Raw genomic sequence first — 16,914 nt, 5'->3', positions numbered from 1 at the left:
CCTGTGTCTATGTGCCTGTGGTTCTGTCAGTGTGATCATGTGATGTATCTGACCCCAGGAATGTGTCAATAAAGTTTCCCCTTCCTGGGACAATGAATTCACGGTGTTCTTATTTCAATTTCCAGGAGTGTATTATATTGCATTTCCAGAACAATATAAATCGCAATGAAGAAATAGACTCACCCACTAACGGAATACCTGAATAAACACAACCTTCTCTATGATGAACAATTCAATTTCCGGCCCACAAGAGGTACACAGTCAGATAGTACAGTTTACTAAAGTAGTACTCGAAGCACTGGACAAGGGCGAGAATGCAACAGTCATTTTTTTTTTTTTTTATCAAAGGCATTTGAACAGTTGACCACAGAATTTTATTGCACAAATTGCAACTATTGTGAATCAGAGGTATTTTAAAGAACTGGTTCAAGTCATAGTCAGAAAACTGGGTGCAAAGAGTTGAAATCTCACACATTTCTAAAAGACTAGTAGTAAAACACCAGATCAAAAATATATTAATATCGTCATTTCTCAGGGAAATATATTGGGCCCAATCCTCTTACATTTACAAACAATTTCCCAAAGAGTGTCTAGTATGGAGAGAAATACTATTTGCTGATGACAGCACGGTAGCTATTACAGCAAAAAATCAACAAAGCTATCACAAAAGTCCAATGAAGCTCTCAGAGATGTTCCCAACTATTCATTAATGTAATTGGTCTGATAAAAATTCTACTCAACAAGCAGCGGCAGGAAAACACGCATATAAAAAGGTTTTACACATGCAAGTTTTCGGAGCCAGTGCCTCCTTCTTCCAGGAGAAGGGTTGAAGGGGAACGAAGAGGGTTGAAGGAAAGGAACTGGAGTCTTTCCTTCTCATCCCGTCCATTAAGTCTCCCCTGACCCAGGCTTCTGCATGACTTTTGTGAACTCTGACCCTTTTCCTAAACTTTCCAGTCCTTTTCTGTCACCCCTCTTCCTTTCCGTTCAACCCTGCAGGAAGAAGGAACCACTGGCTCCGAAAGAGTTTTGTATGTGTGTTCTCCTGCCATTGCTTAGTGAGTAGATTTTTTATCTATCCAATTACATCATACTGTCATCAACTAGTCATTAAGCAATAGAGTAAATTTAAATCTGAAAGACAAATTGTACTAACTTCCAACTAATTAAAAAACACAATGATCCTAAACTGAAAGTAAACAATGATGTACTATATTGTGTAACTGATACCAAATTCTTGGGGATGAATGTAGATTGTAAACTGAAAAGGACAGAACATGTGAGAATTTTGGCAAAAAGGTTATCCTCAGCATGTTACGCTCTGTGAATCCTCGCACCAGTGTGCAATATTTCATGCCTCAAAGTAACCTACTTTGGATATACGCATTGAATCTTCACTGATGGGATAATGTTTTGGGGAATAAGTGCTGGGAACAACAAACAATTTTCAAGATACAGAAAAGAGCTGTATGAATATATGAATAGTAACAAATAGTAGTAACAGGCCACACTGAAAGGAATTACCCAAAAAGCTAGAAATTCTGACAATTCCACGTGAATCTGTACACCACAAACAGCACAATACGTGATGATGGAACCAAATCCAAGCACCATTTGCATCTAAACAGAAGAAACAAGTCAAAAGATTCAAAATATTGCATTATACCATGGAATAAAATTGTACAATAGACTGTCCAAGAAATAAAAGATGTAAATGAATACCACACCTTACACCAAAGCTAAAAAATATTCACTAAATAATAGCTATTACACTGTAAATGAATACTGAAACTATAGATAGTAACTCAATATTCATGAACATTGTACTGTGTAACAGTATATGACATGATTAGGAAAGGAGCCATAAATACTGTAATACGAATGTTTATTTTAACAAAAAATATTATACAAACATTTTACAACATCCATACACTTTATATTGTTCTGCAGTTAAATAAATTAAAAGAACACACAACAAATATTGGCCCATGTGATTTACAGTCCCAAGGAAAGCATTGCAATTGCTTCGAGGCAGCGATGTGAAGCTCTTTCTCAATGTCATTAAATACTGTGTAGTTCCAGCCTCAACACTTATAAAGGTCACGCTTGACTCTTCTTCTAAATAACAGCTGCTGTGGAGCATTGTAATCAGAGACAATAATCATCTAAGGTAATTTTTCAGTGTAGTGTCACGGTATAGATTTTAGCCTCATATACAATCCTAGTGACTTTTGAATGGTAGCTTTGTCCTTAGTTGTCATGATCACTGCACACTTTCTTTCCACATTTTCCATTGCTCAACACAGAGGAAATACCCTCCAGTTTTACCTACCTTGTTGTTGCAGTTCTATGGAATATATACATGGACCAATAATCATATAGAATTTTCAAGATTACATTTATGTACAGAAATGGTCCACGTTCAGTACAGCATCATAAACAAACATAAATAATGACCTAATGTACATAAAACATATGTGAAAAAGTAAACAATTGAAAAGTAGGAATAACACCAAGACTTGGTGTTGCAAGGTTGACCTTCAAATGCTCTTTTTTCTGATTAAGCATGGCATCATTTATCAGAGTACAAAAACTCAGAGAACATTTGACACTGGAATCTGACTTTCTTACTTTCGTCACTCTCCCAATTGGAATAAAAAATGATCACATAGCCCAGGTGATTGATTGTCATTGTTTCCTATGAGTGTTGATCTCCAGCTCTTTGCAGTCATTTTCTCAGCGGTTTTCACATTGACAGATGAATCATCTCATGATACAAACTGAGTGTTTGTTTGACTTATTCAGCTCCCATGATGCTGTTTCCCTAAAGAGGCCATCCTTTCCTTATGTGGCTGCTGCATCTCAACAAGAGAGAGATTGCAGCTCAATCAGGAGAGGTAAGGCTCACTGGCTCTGTCTCATTATCAGCAGAGGGTGAGGGCTCAGAATTATTCATCATTATACTGGGGAAAGCCTTTCAGCCATTATTACATCAACTTTCCATGTGAAACAGCTCAAGACCTAGATGTGAGCCATCACCCAACATCAGGCGACTGCTTGGTTTTAAACTGGGATTTCACAGAGTCCACACTGGCAATAAAAACTAAAGTTACATGAAATGTTTGTGAGGACAAATTTCCATCCTGCCAGTCCACCAGTGATACAATATGCAGTGGCCTTATGGAGGCAGTCAACAGTTGTTATCAGAGCTTCTAGATGTTTATGGAAACCAGTCAACTAGTACCCTATCAAGATCCCACAAGGGCAGCACTCCCTCTTCATAAAATCTATGTGAACCTAGCTCTTGCAAGGCAAAATAAATGTAGAGCACTAAATGTGTCCCAGTTACTTACACACGGAAGCTAAAAAGCTAAAAAAAGTGTCTTTCACAAATTTTGTGCTATGGTATATACAGATGAGACTCTTGGTAAATATCGCTGATGCCACTGGAACTGGTGCACCACTGGATGTTATGTAATAATCACTTGTTCTATCTGAATTGGGCTAGAAGTGCAACTACAGCAGTTATCAGCTTCAATGCAGACTCGTTGAGTGGGTGGTACACAATGTTTTCTATTTTCCAGCAAACTGCATGAGGAAATAGAATCTTGCAGATGTGACATGAATACTGGGTCAGTTCCAGCCTGAGAATTTATCATTGAGTTTATCACTGCAATTTAATAATACTGGCAGAAAAGTGGCCAACATTTTACTTACCGATACCACCAACTAGCTAATTCTTACTGCTAATAATTAGGTTGTGCTCATTTGAAACAGCTATCACTGATGTACTATGCAGTGTACGCTCAGCCAAAATCAAATGAATTTTACTTTATTCCATTCAGAAGCTTAGGAAATTCATTGAAGTCATAAATTACAACTCTCTGTGGCATTACCTAATTTACTACTGGCACAAAGGGCCATGCTACAAGTAAAACTCAAAACTTTCGAAATAAAAAAAATACTCAAATTTTTATCAATCATATCAATATACATTTGAGACCGGTGACCGACATTTCTCACCACTGGAGACTTGACTGTCACTTAGAAATTGGTTTTCAGGTATGCCATCAGCGATGGACAGGTGACATACCAGTGTCGGTTCCTCAAGTCAAAAACTTACAAACGCAACTTGGCAGCACAGAGGATTGTTGTCAGTGAGTTTGGAACTCCTGCTGTACCTGACCCATGCCAGACCATCTTCCAAAGGTATGTTAAAGCCATAGTACCTCAGGACTAAATAATATGGGAAAATTCTATTTATTATTAGAAAAAATATAGATATTGCCAGCCTGAGGCTTGGTACAAACACCGTCTCTGTACCTTATCATGTCTTGTGGTATACCCTTACTCTCCTCTGATTTGTGAGGCAGGTACTCTTCTAATTAATTGTGAAACGTGCATTATAACACATCATCCAAAGTATGGCGAACTAAAAATATTTCACAAAGCTTTACCATAAGCAAATATTATGTAAAATGTCACAAATAGCTGTAGAACTCTACAGTTCATACCTGGCAGTCCATTCCTAATACAGAAACTAACTAAATGGAGTATAAAAGCATACTATTGCTAATATACTGTCTTTTAGAGTACTAATAATTTACATAATGTCTGTGTTTACATAGTGTCTATATATTACATTACAATATTCTTTAGGAATGCTTGCAAGTCTGTAGAAACATATACTGTCTGTTGATTTACAGCTGTTGTAAGTATTACATAATTAATTCTCAAATTAGACATTAATTGTACATTTTATTTGTGCCACATAAAAATTAGATATTCACAGCTAAAGGATAAGACAATCCTTGATTTTGTTCTGTGTTGGCTGTTTGAAGAAGACTGAGTAACAATTTAACGCAGGGAATACAACTAGGACAGCATTCTAAGTTTCTGCACCACCATTATGTTTAACAGGGTACTGTAGATCTTCTGAGCAGATTACAGTATGATTCTACAAAGGAGACAGAAGATAATTTGTTATCTGATGACCTATATATAGCTATGGTGTCAATAGAGAAAGAAACTAGTTGAAAATATTCTGATTTCATAAAATCCCCATGCATTATGATTTAAAAAAGTATCCCCAATTATTCTGTCAAACTTAGAAGAAAAGTCCTGTAAACAAATCCTTGTTGGGATATGGGCCATTTCATTTGTTTCAAGAACAGTCAGCACTCATTTGTGTTTGCTGTCTTCCACCTGACATTCACTGCTAATTTCTTATTGGTTGTGTCTGTCTTTGTTCTTACTCCTCTGACTGTGTGCTGTTGTCAGATGTGCTCCATACAACTGTTTCCTACATCAGCTCTTCTATGAGTATGTGTGAAATTTCAGCAGACATGGTCTTGTGCTATGGTTCAGCAAACAGTGTTAATCAGTACATATGTATCATGTACACCAAATCATGCCCTGAAGACAGCATTCCAAAATGTGCAGTATATTGTTTCAATGACTTTCAGACGTGAGGCATTCATAGCAAGAAAAAAGGATCATGCTAGACCTTGCACCATTTGCATACTAGATTTGAAGGAGCTAGTGTCACGATTAATGGAAGATGATATTGAAACAGCCATGCGGTTAAAGGCGCTGCAGTCTGGAACCGCAAGACCGCTACAGTCGCAGGTTCGAATCCTGCCTCGGGCATGGATGTTTGTGATGTCCTTAGGTTAGTTAGGTTTAACTAGTTCTAAGTTCTAGGGGACTAATGACCTCAGCAGTTGAGTCCCATAGTGCTCAGAGCCATTTGAACCATTTGATATTGAAACAATGCAGTTGCTGAAGGCATAAAGCCATAAGCTATGCTTTTGCATGGTCAATTCTGCAGGACTAGTGACTTTACCCATATCAGGTTATGAGACTACCTTGTGAGATTATAGTTCTGCTAATGGATTTTAGAACGGAGCACTAAAGATCTGCAGTTCACAATTCACATTTTATTTCAAGGCCATATACTTGACCATGATTATTAACAGGCACCAAAAAATTACCAATATTGTTGGGTGATGTAAACCTTTTGAAAAGACAATGGATAGTCATTTATGCATGATGGAGCACCACCGCATTATCTATGCCTTGTAGAACAGCAGCTAGTACAGTTGTTTGATGAGTAACGGATTGATCAAAGAGGTCCACTATTATGGCCTCTCTGCTCACCTGACCTGAATTCTTTAGATTTCTAGTGATAGAAAAATTTAAAGGAGTAGTGCATTCCACAACCATACACAACTTCCATCTGGTACAGGAGTTTGTGTCATACAGAGTATGTGACCAAAACTGAGGCAGAAAAATTGCACTGGCTCATAAAAAAACAGAATACACATGCATTAATTTCTTGAGAAAGGCATTTCTGGCAATAACATTGTTGCACAAAATATGTATTATTGCTGTATGAAATTAGTATAAAAATTTGAGTTTTTATGATAATTTCTATTGACCTCCTGATGAATATAAAGGAGATTATTGTATTCTATTGTAGTTTGACATGGCAAGAGTGCCGAGTGTGTTTTATGCAGCACAGTTTCAATAATGCAACCCCTAAAGAGCTTACAAAATACATCAGGCCACTAAAGAGTAGTAACTGTTGGCTATGACGATTTTTCTAGCAGAATATTAAAATATTGTGCTGATTTGATAGGACTATACTTTAACAACCATTATAATCAATCAGTGACTCAGAGCATATTTCCTGACAGAATTTATTTTCTGTGGTAACATTCATTAATAAAACTGAAGGTAAGCAAACCATCTCTAATTACAGACTCATTTTGTTCTCTCATTCTTCTCAAAAGCTTTTGAAAAAGTGGCCTGTGACAGATTTTTTCTGAACAGAACATGTTAGCAGGCTCCTAATTGTTATTTTATATTCTCCACAAAAAGTGAGTGGCTTGACAGGGATCTGATTCTTTCTCCATCTGAATATAATTCTCAAATACTGTGCCACCACATTCAATTAGTTCTAAAATAGTCATTAATTTATGTAAATTATCAACTGTATGTCTTCTGCCTGCTGAAGAAGGCCAAAACATTGGCTTTAGAATGCAGATTATTACTCTGAATGTTGGGCAATAATACTTCAGCATCCACTATTTTTGTAAACATCTTTTGTTTGGTCAAATATGGTGAGGAAAGTTCTGGTAGAATGTAAATAACTCAGGAGTCAAGGAGACTACTCAGCAAATAGTACAAATGTAGAGTTGTTGACAGGCACACAACCAAAAAGAGTGAAAACTTGTTAGCTTTTCTTTAATGACCTACAGAAAACACACACAAGCATGCACACACGCACAAGCATGCACTCTTCTCTCTCTCTCTCTCTCTCTCTCTCTCTCTCTCTCTCTCTCTCTCTCTCTCTCTCTCCCCCCCCCCCCTCTCTCCCCTGTGGGGTTGGGTTGGTGTATCTGGCAGCTTAGAGGGAGCCAAAAGGTGTCTGGGATACAAATGCCAGTGGGAGAGGCAGCAGGTCCACGGGATAGGTATGTGACACATGACACCAGAGCTGGTTAGTTCATGGAGCATACTATAATGATGATATGGAAACACGGATTGGAAGGAGGTATCAAGAAAGATGAATGGGAGACTGTTGGGTAGAAGTGTGCTTGCTGTGGGATTGAGTCCAGAAGGATAACAAGAGTGAAGGACCAGTGGTAGGGCTCTCAGCTGAGCACAACAGCTGCTGTTTCAGAACCCATGCCCCCTGTGTCCTTCCCTGTAGCACCAGATTTTCTTAACCCTGCAGATGGGAGGTATCCTCACAGCTTAACCTTTCCTCCTGCAATCCTGGCTCAGTCTCTCAGTGCACCCACACCTCTACACAAGTCTCCACTTCCTCTTTCCTGTCACCCCCTTCCAATCTACACCTTCATATCTTTGTGACTGTTCACTGGATGAGCTCGCTGGTTCTGGTGTCTGGGTGTCGCATTCCCATCACATGCTCCTGCTGCCTCTCCCTCCACATTCCTATTCCCTACATCTGCTGCCTCCCTCTGAGCCACCAGCTACCCCTCCCAAACTCCTCCTCCCATTTCTCATCTTTTTCTCCCTCTATCCACGCCCCCCCCCCCCCTGACTCCCACTCCTCCTGATACCATCCCTCACACCACTCAACTTCCAAACTGCAATCCTGGCATTGTGGGTTCAGCTGTCACACAATGTATAAAGAGGTGTGTGTGTTTTTTTTCTATCTTGTTAAAGAATTCATCAAAAAGCTAGCAAGTTTTCATTTACTTTTGTGTGCCTGTCAACAACTCATTGCTTCTACCTTTTTGTGAGTGGTTTCATTTACTTCTAAATTACCTGTGTGATGTTCATGTACATCAGTTTCTTTAAAACTGTCTTTTACTGTTAGCATAGCTGTCTTTACTGGCACAGTACTGTATAACTTTTAGTGGCATTACCATGTGAAGTCTTCACATTAGTCATCAGGAAGTTTAATTATGCAAAAATATTGAAATAAATGTACTTTTGTCAATTTAATTGGGTACATAACATCCAGTATTTCCTCTTTGATAAAGGGATAAATTGCATCAGAGTACAGACTGAAGGCGACATTGTAATTAACATTTCATATCACTCAACTAAACTCCCCTCCACCCCTCCCCAAATCCTCCTATCCCCTTTCCTAGACCGTATTAAAGGAAGGCTATATCCTCTCATAGAAATAACTTCGTTTCTCACTGAAAAAACTGAACGACTCGTTAAACAAAACTTGAGTAGTGAACAATATGGAAGTGCAAAATTACTTTATCATGGATCAGACCAAGAGATTTTCTTGCTTTCATTGAAGGCATCAGTTCAAGAACTGCTTTTAGTCTGTATATAATGTAGATAGGGTTTTAATATATAATGTAAATGAGGAACTAACTAGTGCATATGTTTTATTATCTATTTTCAGAGTAGCAGCAGTATTCAATCCTGGAGAAACACTGACTGATAATGCCATGATCTCTGTCTATCCTTTTGGAGATGAGTTCTACACATTCACGGAATCACCTGTCATACATCGCATTGATCCTGCAACACTGGATACCATGGACAGGGTAACATACTTGTGCATTTCCTGTTTAGTGTTGGATCTGGCTTTCTGAACAGTGAACATTAAACGAGAGAGAAAGGACAAGGGGAAAAATATGAGTAGCAACCACTAAATCACAAATGGAAAAGTCAGTTATTAAATATCAATTTTTTTGAACTAGTGAGTCATTCATCTAGACTAAAAATTGTTAAGAAAAGGTAACCAGTGAAAGAAAGGAGATTAAATGGTGCAAGGTACCAAAAGCAAGGCTGCACCACATCTGGAATAATTCTGAATTGTATTAGATGAAATCACTTGCAAGTGTATATCCTCATTGTGTGCTTGTAGCCCTAAGACAAATTCTCCACTTGTTGAATCTTAGTTATTAATGAAGTTATGGTGAAGATTTTTCAAATGTTTGTGATTACTCAAGTACATATTCACAGTTCTAATGACTGTGTACATTTCTCTACAGGTTAATGTAGCAAATTATCTTAGCATTGTGAACCATACATCTCACCCTTTGGTTATGAATGATGGCACAGTATACAATATTGGAATGACACTTACTGCATCGGGTCCTCATTACTGTGTAATGAAGTTTCCACCTCCTTGTGCTACTGAAGATAAAAGTAAGCATAAATCTTGAAATCATAGTGTGATATAGAACTTGTTAGTGGATAACATTACTGTGTTTATATGTGGTAAGTATATGTGCTCAGTTCATTTATGTATCCTGGAAACAAGAAATAACCATAAAAATTAAATGTTTTTCTTAATCTATTACTAGAAGACTGTAATAAAAATATTTTCTAAGGTATATTCAAAAGCCTTTGAGAAAACTTTTAGTGACTGTGACTTGTTACAACAGACCACTATACTTTTTTATAAACATTATGGATTTGATATCAAAGCATTCTAGTAGATTGCAGAATCACACAATGAGCAGCAACCTGCTCTTTCAACATTAAATCACCTCCAATCATTTCACATCTCTTCTCTCTGTTAATTGAGCATATTGTACATGAATTTGTTTCATTATTAAATTACACAAAGTCCCTGTTTTATCTGTTACTTTTCAGATCAGAAATTGAGCTGTAGGCTACATAAAAAAGTACCATCATTTCTTGTTGAGCACTGTCTTTTCCATACAGTGACAGAAATGAAACAAGTCATTCAGGCCTGTTCAGTTAACACACATTTCTTCTGTTTTTCCAGATTAAGTACCAGAAAACTTCTTTTAAGACTGTCTTGCCTGATCCACCTCTCAATTCCAAATTTTTCACTATTCTGATGACGTCTTAAAGTGGAAGCAATGGCATATTTTCCTGAGTTTATGTATTTCAATGCCATTTTTTAAGCCAGTCAGTGTAGATTTTGTTGTGACTGAGTTAAAAGCATTCTCAAAACATACAAATTCCAAATAAAGTGGTAAATCATTCTGATTGTTCCATTGTGTACTTTTATTACAACTTGCAAACAGTCCATTGTGCTATATCTACTTCTAAAGAAAGTTTGTTCCTTTGCCTGATAGAATTTACTGACTTTTTATGCAGTTGCTGGCAATTTTCATGAATACCTTATGTGTTATGGAGAGGAGGCGAATAGATTTGTAGTGTTTGTACCCTGACGGTCTCCTTTCATTTACAGTGTAATAATTACAGCATTGTTCCAGTTGTGGAGAATTAGCCTTCTTCCTAGGCATTCTGCAACTGTTTTTAAGGTTCTTTTTGACTACTTTGTGCCCAGCATTAATCATTTCTACTGAAACCTCAACACCTTCTAGCAACCCTGGAAATACCAAGACTAAGGATTTCTACAATTTGAACTTGCATCCTATCACACCACACGGACAAGACATATGAATTCAAGCCACGCGGAGTGGCTGTGTGGTTTGAAGCATCATGTCACAAATTGCACCGCCCCTCCCGCCGGCAGTGCTACATTGTATCTGGATGTGGGTGCATGCCCTCTGCCCAGTTTTTGGCCATTGTTGTTGGTCAGGCTCAGGGTGTATGCCCCTCAGGCATGGGCGTGTGTGTGTGTGTGTGTGTGTGTGTGTGTGTGTGTGTGTGTGTGTGTGTGTGTGTTGTTATTAGCATAAGTTAGTTTAAGTAGCGTGTAAATCTAGGGACTGATGACCTCAGCAGTTAAGTCCCTTAGGAATTCACACACATTTGAACATTTTGAATTCAGTATCATTTTGAAGAAGACTGGAACATGTATAGATTCTGTCTAGCAGCAACTGTACCCAGTACCCTTTTCCACCATTCACTGCAAAATCAATATCAATTTCCCCCCAAAGCTTTGATATGAGGTGTGCTTTTGCAAGTGCCTTTCATTTACTTATACACTGCTGACCACCATAAATGCAACTCCAAGAAAGACAAGAGGTAGCACAACAAAATTTATTTCGTAGATAACATGTTGACCAAGTATCAAATGATTATGTTTACAGACGTCTGTGACATGTGTTTCCTGCCAGAATCAGTAGCCAGAGTAACCGCCATTGTTGGAGATCACCGCTGCCACACGTCTTGGCATTGAGTCAAAGAGACGTTGGATGTGTTCCTGGGGTACAGCAGCCTAAGCAGCTTCCACACGTTGCCAAAGATCATCTTGTGTGGCAGCTGGGGATGTAATCTGGGTCACTCGTTGTGCAACCATGGACCACATGTTTTCTATCGGCAAAAGATCCGGAGAGCGAGCTGGCTAGGGAAGCAATTCAATCTGCTTATTGACGAAGAACCTTTGGACAATGCGTGCCACGTGTGGTCGCGCATTATCCTGTTGAAATATGGCTGTGGCCGAGCCCTGAAGGTAAGGAAGGACAACTGGCTCCAGCACCTCGGATATGTAGCGCCGGCTATTTAAAGTACCGGCAATGCATACTAGAGACGTGTGAGAGTAATATCCAATACCGCCCTATACCATAATACCCGGTGCAAGACCAGTGTGGCGGTGCATAATGCAGCTGTCCAGCATCCTCTCTCCACGGTGTCTCCACACTCGAATCCGACCATCGTGGTGCTGCAGACAGAAGCGTGCCTCATCAGTAAAGACAACGTCATTCCATTCTGCTGTCCACATCCGTCTGTCATCACACCATTGGTGATGGAGACGTCTGTGGTTCTGCGTCAATGGTAGACGAAGCAATGGACGTCTTGCGGACAGACCACTCTGCTGTAAACGGTGTCGAATGGTACGCGCAGACACTGGATGATGCGTTACAGATGCAATGTGCTATGCTATGGTTCGGGATGTCACTGAGTGATCCGTCACTGCCATGCACACAATTTGCCTATCAGCATGTGCATTGGTGCACCGAGGTGAATGCGATCAACCACGTTGGTCCGTCGTACCCTCCTGCATCCAACGGTCACAAATCCGCATTACAGTTGTTTGGTTTCGTCCAACACGACTAGCGATTTCTCTGTATGATAATCCACAATCTCGGTAACCCACTATCCTTCCTCTGTCGAACTCTGATACTTCATCAAAAGATGTTCGCTGTTGTCTACGAGGCATAACCGATAGTCTTGTGAAACAACCACAAGGTAAACATACGTGCCGAACGTACACTCGTCGAAATAGCCAAGCCTTAAATGGCGCTATGCGGTGGCGCCACAGGCGCGCGTGATGTGCGTCTGCGCTGAAATTGTTATCTGTTGCATATCTCATCGCTGCAAACTCATGGTGTAAATTTCACTTGATTCGGATGCTTCCTTCAGGGTGTTGCATTTACGGTGGCCAGCAGTGTACATAGAATGGCTTTATACATCACTTCTGCCATTACCTCCAGAATATCACTATTTTCATGATTAACTATCTATGTTTCCAATTCATTCCTTGAACTATAAAACATTTAAAGAAGTAAAATAATGGTTTTACAGTTTTCTCTCTGTTGATAGTGTTGTGTACAAATTTATACACAATGGTAAGGAGATGGGCTACAGAGTAGTGCAGCAACTGTTGTCTTAGGAAAGCTGGATAGGAGCCAAAATGATTAGTGAACAAGTTAACACAGTCAACAGAATATTTACTTAACTTGTGTTTCTCCAAGTTAACAAAGACTCCTTACAAATAATGCACCAAGAAATAGAGTCCAGCTATCACAGTGTCAACAGAGAAGAGGCTCGCTGTATTAACCACAAAGAATTGTGTCGTAGTGATGAGGCTCAAAGTGCAATAAGTGCGAGTGGGATGAGTGGCTACCACCATCTGTCCCTTATCACAGTGGCAGAGGGCACTCATGGTACTGAGCTGCTGGAAATGTGGCCCAGCAGGTGCAAACCACTGGGTCCTCTAGGCCCTGTATGACTCCTATCGGCATGGAACAGAAACTTGCAATTCTGTTACTGACATCAACACCTGTGATGCGATATCGATGGACGATACCACATACCCCCCTCCCCCTCCCCCAGGATCGCACAATTCACATGGATGAATTTGATTCTGTTGCTGTGTCACTAATCCTGCCAGTCCTTGCAGGAGAAACATAGAACATCCAATACATCGTACAATGGTGCCTTGCCCCCAGCACCTCACTCTGCCATATAATCTGTAAAAGATTGAAGCATTAGTTTGATACTCTGGGTGCCACCCACCGTGGTGGGTGCAGGAACTGAAGCAAGGTGCAATGGTGCCGTCCATGTAACAACTCCACTGGTGATGATCCATCTCTTGGCTGGGAGTGGTAGGAAAACAAGAAGAGCAACAGAGCTTGATACAATGTGTGGAAACACAAAGTCTGTCCATCTGTTGCTTAAATGTTCGTACAAGGTGTCCAGCTGTATCGTTGAATTGTGGGTGGAGTTGTACATTTGTGATATGCTTGATGCCTGAAGCAGCCAATTCGGTGGCAACAAATTGAGGTCTGTTGTCAGTCACAATCACTGCAAGCAATCCCTCTAAGAAAAAGATTGATGACAAGGCCTGGATTGTGGAACAAGCCACAGCAGAGTGCATAGGAACCACAAAGGGAAATTTAGTAAAAGTGGCAATGGTGTGTGTCAATGTTTATTCCAATATAGGTCCATGAAATCCAAGTGCAAACATTGCCAAGGCACTCGATGTTTTGGGCATGCAAAGAACTGCTAATACAGAGCTGGTTGATGTCATCACTGTCTTGGCACTGAGAAGTCAACTGTTCAATTTGTGCATCAAGACTGTGCTGAGTGCAATGATGTCGCACCAACTGCTTGGTGAGAACTATGCCCCGGTGACCTTGGTGTAACAAATGAAGCACATCAGGGTGGAGAGCCTGGGGAACCACAACAAGCGAGTAGCCATTGTCAGTGCAAAGCAAATTAACAACTGCAAAGCATATAAATGGGCAAAATATTGGTGAACCACAGAACTACGAATCTGTCTGGCTGAACATAGCCAGAAAGCGTGGATATAGTGCAACGGAATCTGCAAATCAGGATCTGCTGCTGTGGCCTGGGCAATTTTCCAGTGATTGGGCAGAAAGTTACGCAAAACAATTGTGTGTCGTGCATCAGTGTTGCAACGAGAAACAGAGGACTCATCAACAGTGGAGTCTGGGCCAACAGGGACACAAGAAAGAGCATCTGCCTTGTCATGCTTAGAAGTGAGCTGATACACAATCTCATATTGGTAATGACAAAAGAACAGCTCACCATTACAGCTTCTGCACTGTGTGAGTTGGGGCTGACTGAGAATGGTCAAACAAAGATTGTAGAGATTTATGGTCAGTCACCAAGTGAAATTTTCTGCCAAAAAGATATTGATGAAACTTAGTGACGCCATAGACAATGGTGAGAGCCTCCTTTTCAATTTGCCAATAATTACATTAAGCTTTGTTAAACAACTTCAAAGCAATGGTAATCAGCCTACCAACAGCACCAAGTTCATGTGACAAAATTGCACTAATGCTGTAAAAGGATCAAAATGAACAAGGCATCGATCACTAAGCAAAGCATCTTTTAGAGTCTGGAAAGCAGATTGACACTCTTGCAACCAAAGAAAATGAACATTCTTCCTGTGCAAGCAATGCAAGGGAGCTGCAGTTTGAGGAGCATTAGGAATAAACTGTATGAAATATGTGATCACCCCTAAAACAAACTGTAATTTTCACATATTGCATGTGGAAGGTCACAGATAGCATGCAATAGTGACTGCGCTGGGTGAAAATGCTGGCTGTTAGTAACATGTCCTAAATACTCAAGCTCAGTCTGGAAAAAACACATTCATTTCTGTTACATTTGAGACCAGCTGTGGACAACACTAGAAACAGACAACAAAGGCTGCTAATGTGTTCTTCAGGAGTGCGATGTGAGATGACAGTGTCATCTAAATAATTCAAGCAAAAAGAAACTTTAGTAGTCAGCTGCTCCAGAAATCACTGAAATGTGGTGGATGTGGAAGCACTGTCAAACAGCAATATCAAAAATTTGAAGAGACTCAGATGAGTGTTAATGACAAAGACCTCTTTCAACCACCCATCCAGAGAGAACTGCAAGTAAGCATCATGCAAAGCAGTTTTGTAAAAGTAATAACTGACACCTTCTTTATCTATCAGTCCCTCTGGGCACAGCAAGGGATAAACATCAGGGACTTTTTGAAGATTTACAGTTTTCTTAACATCAGCCACACAACTGGAGTCTGCCGGAGAGCTTCTTTATAACAACAGGAGGGGACACCCACTGACTGGCAATAATGTGTGCTGTGACCCCACTGTTTAGAAAAGTAGCAAGTTCCTGAGCCACCTGTTCCTTAAAAGGGACTGAGGGAGGGTCGAGCCTGACTGTGGAATGTGCATTATTGTGACATGAAAAACAAAATTATTGACTTTGCCTAAAAACTCAGAAAACAAATCCTGATATTCAGCATATAACTGAGCACCACTCTCCTGAGGATCAAAGAAAGAAACAGAAAGTAAATTATCCTGAATGCTTAACTCAGACAAATCAAAAGGGAGGGAAGCACTGTAAATATTACTGTCTTTGTCAAATTTCAGGAAGTTCGAGGAAGGCTACAGGTGCCTTAAGACAGAAATGTCACGACTGTTATAAACTGTCAGCGTATGGCATGACTGCACAATTTAGGCTCATCGAGCAGTTCATAAGTGCTATAACTGAGTAAACCCAGTGGAGCTCCAGTGTCAAGCTGAAAATGGACTGATTGTCCAGCAGTAGTAAGAGACAGAAAATTCGTTGTCCTCATGTGGACGAGTTGCGAGCTTTTCTAGGGCGGTTCCTTATGCTTTTGTAAGCACACTGACTGTCTGACTGTACATGTCCCACACTGACTGTAGACGTCCCCGTTTGCCACAAGAAAATCAAATTACTTCATGTGAAGGGCACGATTGCTGGTCATGTAACATATTACAGCAAGGACATGACTTCATATCTTGTGCTGTGTGTGACACATGTTTACACAAGTGCTGTTGCTGTGGCCAACCAGGCAACACTGTTTGCAAGCCAGGTGTGAGGCCTGTTTGCCGTGGCTATCTGCAGAGAAAACAGGTGCTACCTCAAAAATGTTCGCTGTGCTTTCACTGGAATCTTGATAGTCAAGAACCTGCAGTACCTTTTGCAAGGAAGTGTCTGCATATTAAGAATCTGTTGTCGAATTCAAGAGTTAGCTACATTGTGCATGATGACATCACAAATCATTGTATCTCTGTAATATTTGCTGCAGTCACATTTGAATCTATACTCTCTAGTAAGGCCTTGCAATTCAGTCACCCACTGTTGGTATGTCTGTCCTTGTTGCTTGTGCAATCTAAAGAATTTGTAATGGGCAGCTGCCACTTGTACTCTGCCCTCATAATACTTTGTAAGCACCTGCAATAGGTCCTTGTATGGTACTAATTCAGGGCAGGATTTAGTGGAGCACAACCTGTAAATAGTCACTCCTGCCATGGCCAATAA

General features: G+C 40.0%; 1 protein-coding gene across 4 annotated transcripts in view; it reads left to right on the top strand.

The window, feature by feature from the left end:
• Positions 1-16,914, top strand: part of LOC124619382 (carotenoid isomerooxygenase) — a 374,524-nt gene that overhangs the window by 295,705 nt on the left and 61,905 nt on the right. For all 4 annotated transcript variants that reach the window (XM_047145721.1, XM_047145723.1, XM_047145724.1 and 1 more), the window contains 3 exons: positions 4,063-4,209; positions 8,897-9,041; positions 9,492-9,648. In XM_047145721.1, the coding sequence (XP_047001677.1) occupies positions 4,063-4,209; positions 8,897-9,041; positions 9,492-9,648 (449 nt within the window). The remainder of the gene's footprint in view (positions 1-4,062; positions 4,210-8,896; positions 9,042-9,491; positions 9,649-16,914) is intronic.

This window comes from Schistocerca americana, chromosome 6 (genome assembly GCF_021461395.2).
Source record: "Schistocerca americana isolate TAMUIC-IGC-003095 chromosome 6, iqSchAmer2.1, whole genome shotgun sequence".
Taxonomy (NCBI): Eukaryota; Metazoa; Arthropoda; class Insecta; order Orthoptera; family Acrididae; genus Schistocerca; species Schistocerca americana.
Note: the sequence above shows the minus strand (reverse complement) of the source record. Positions and strands in the feature narration are given on the sequence as shown.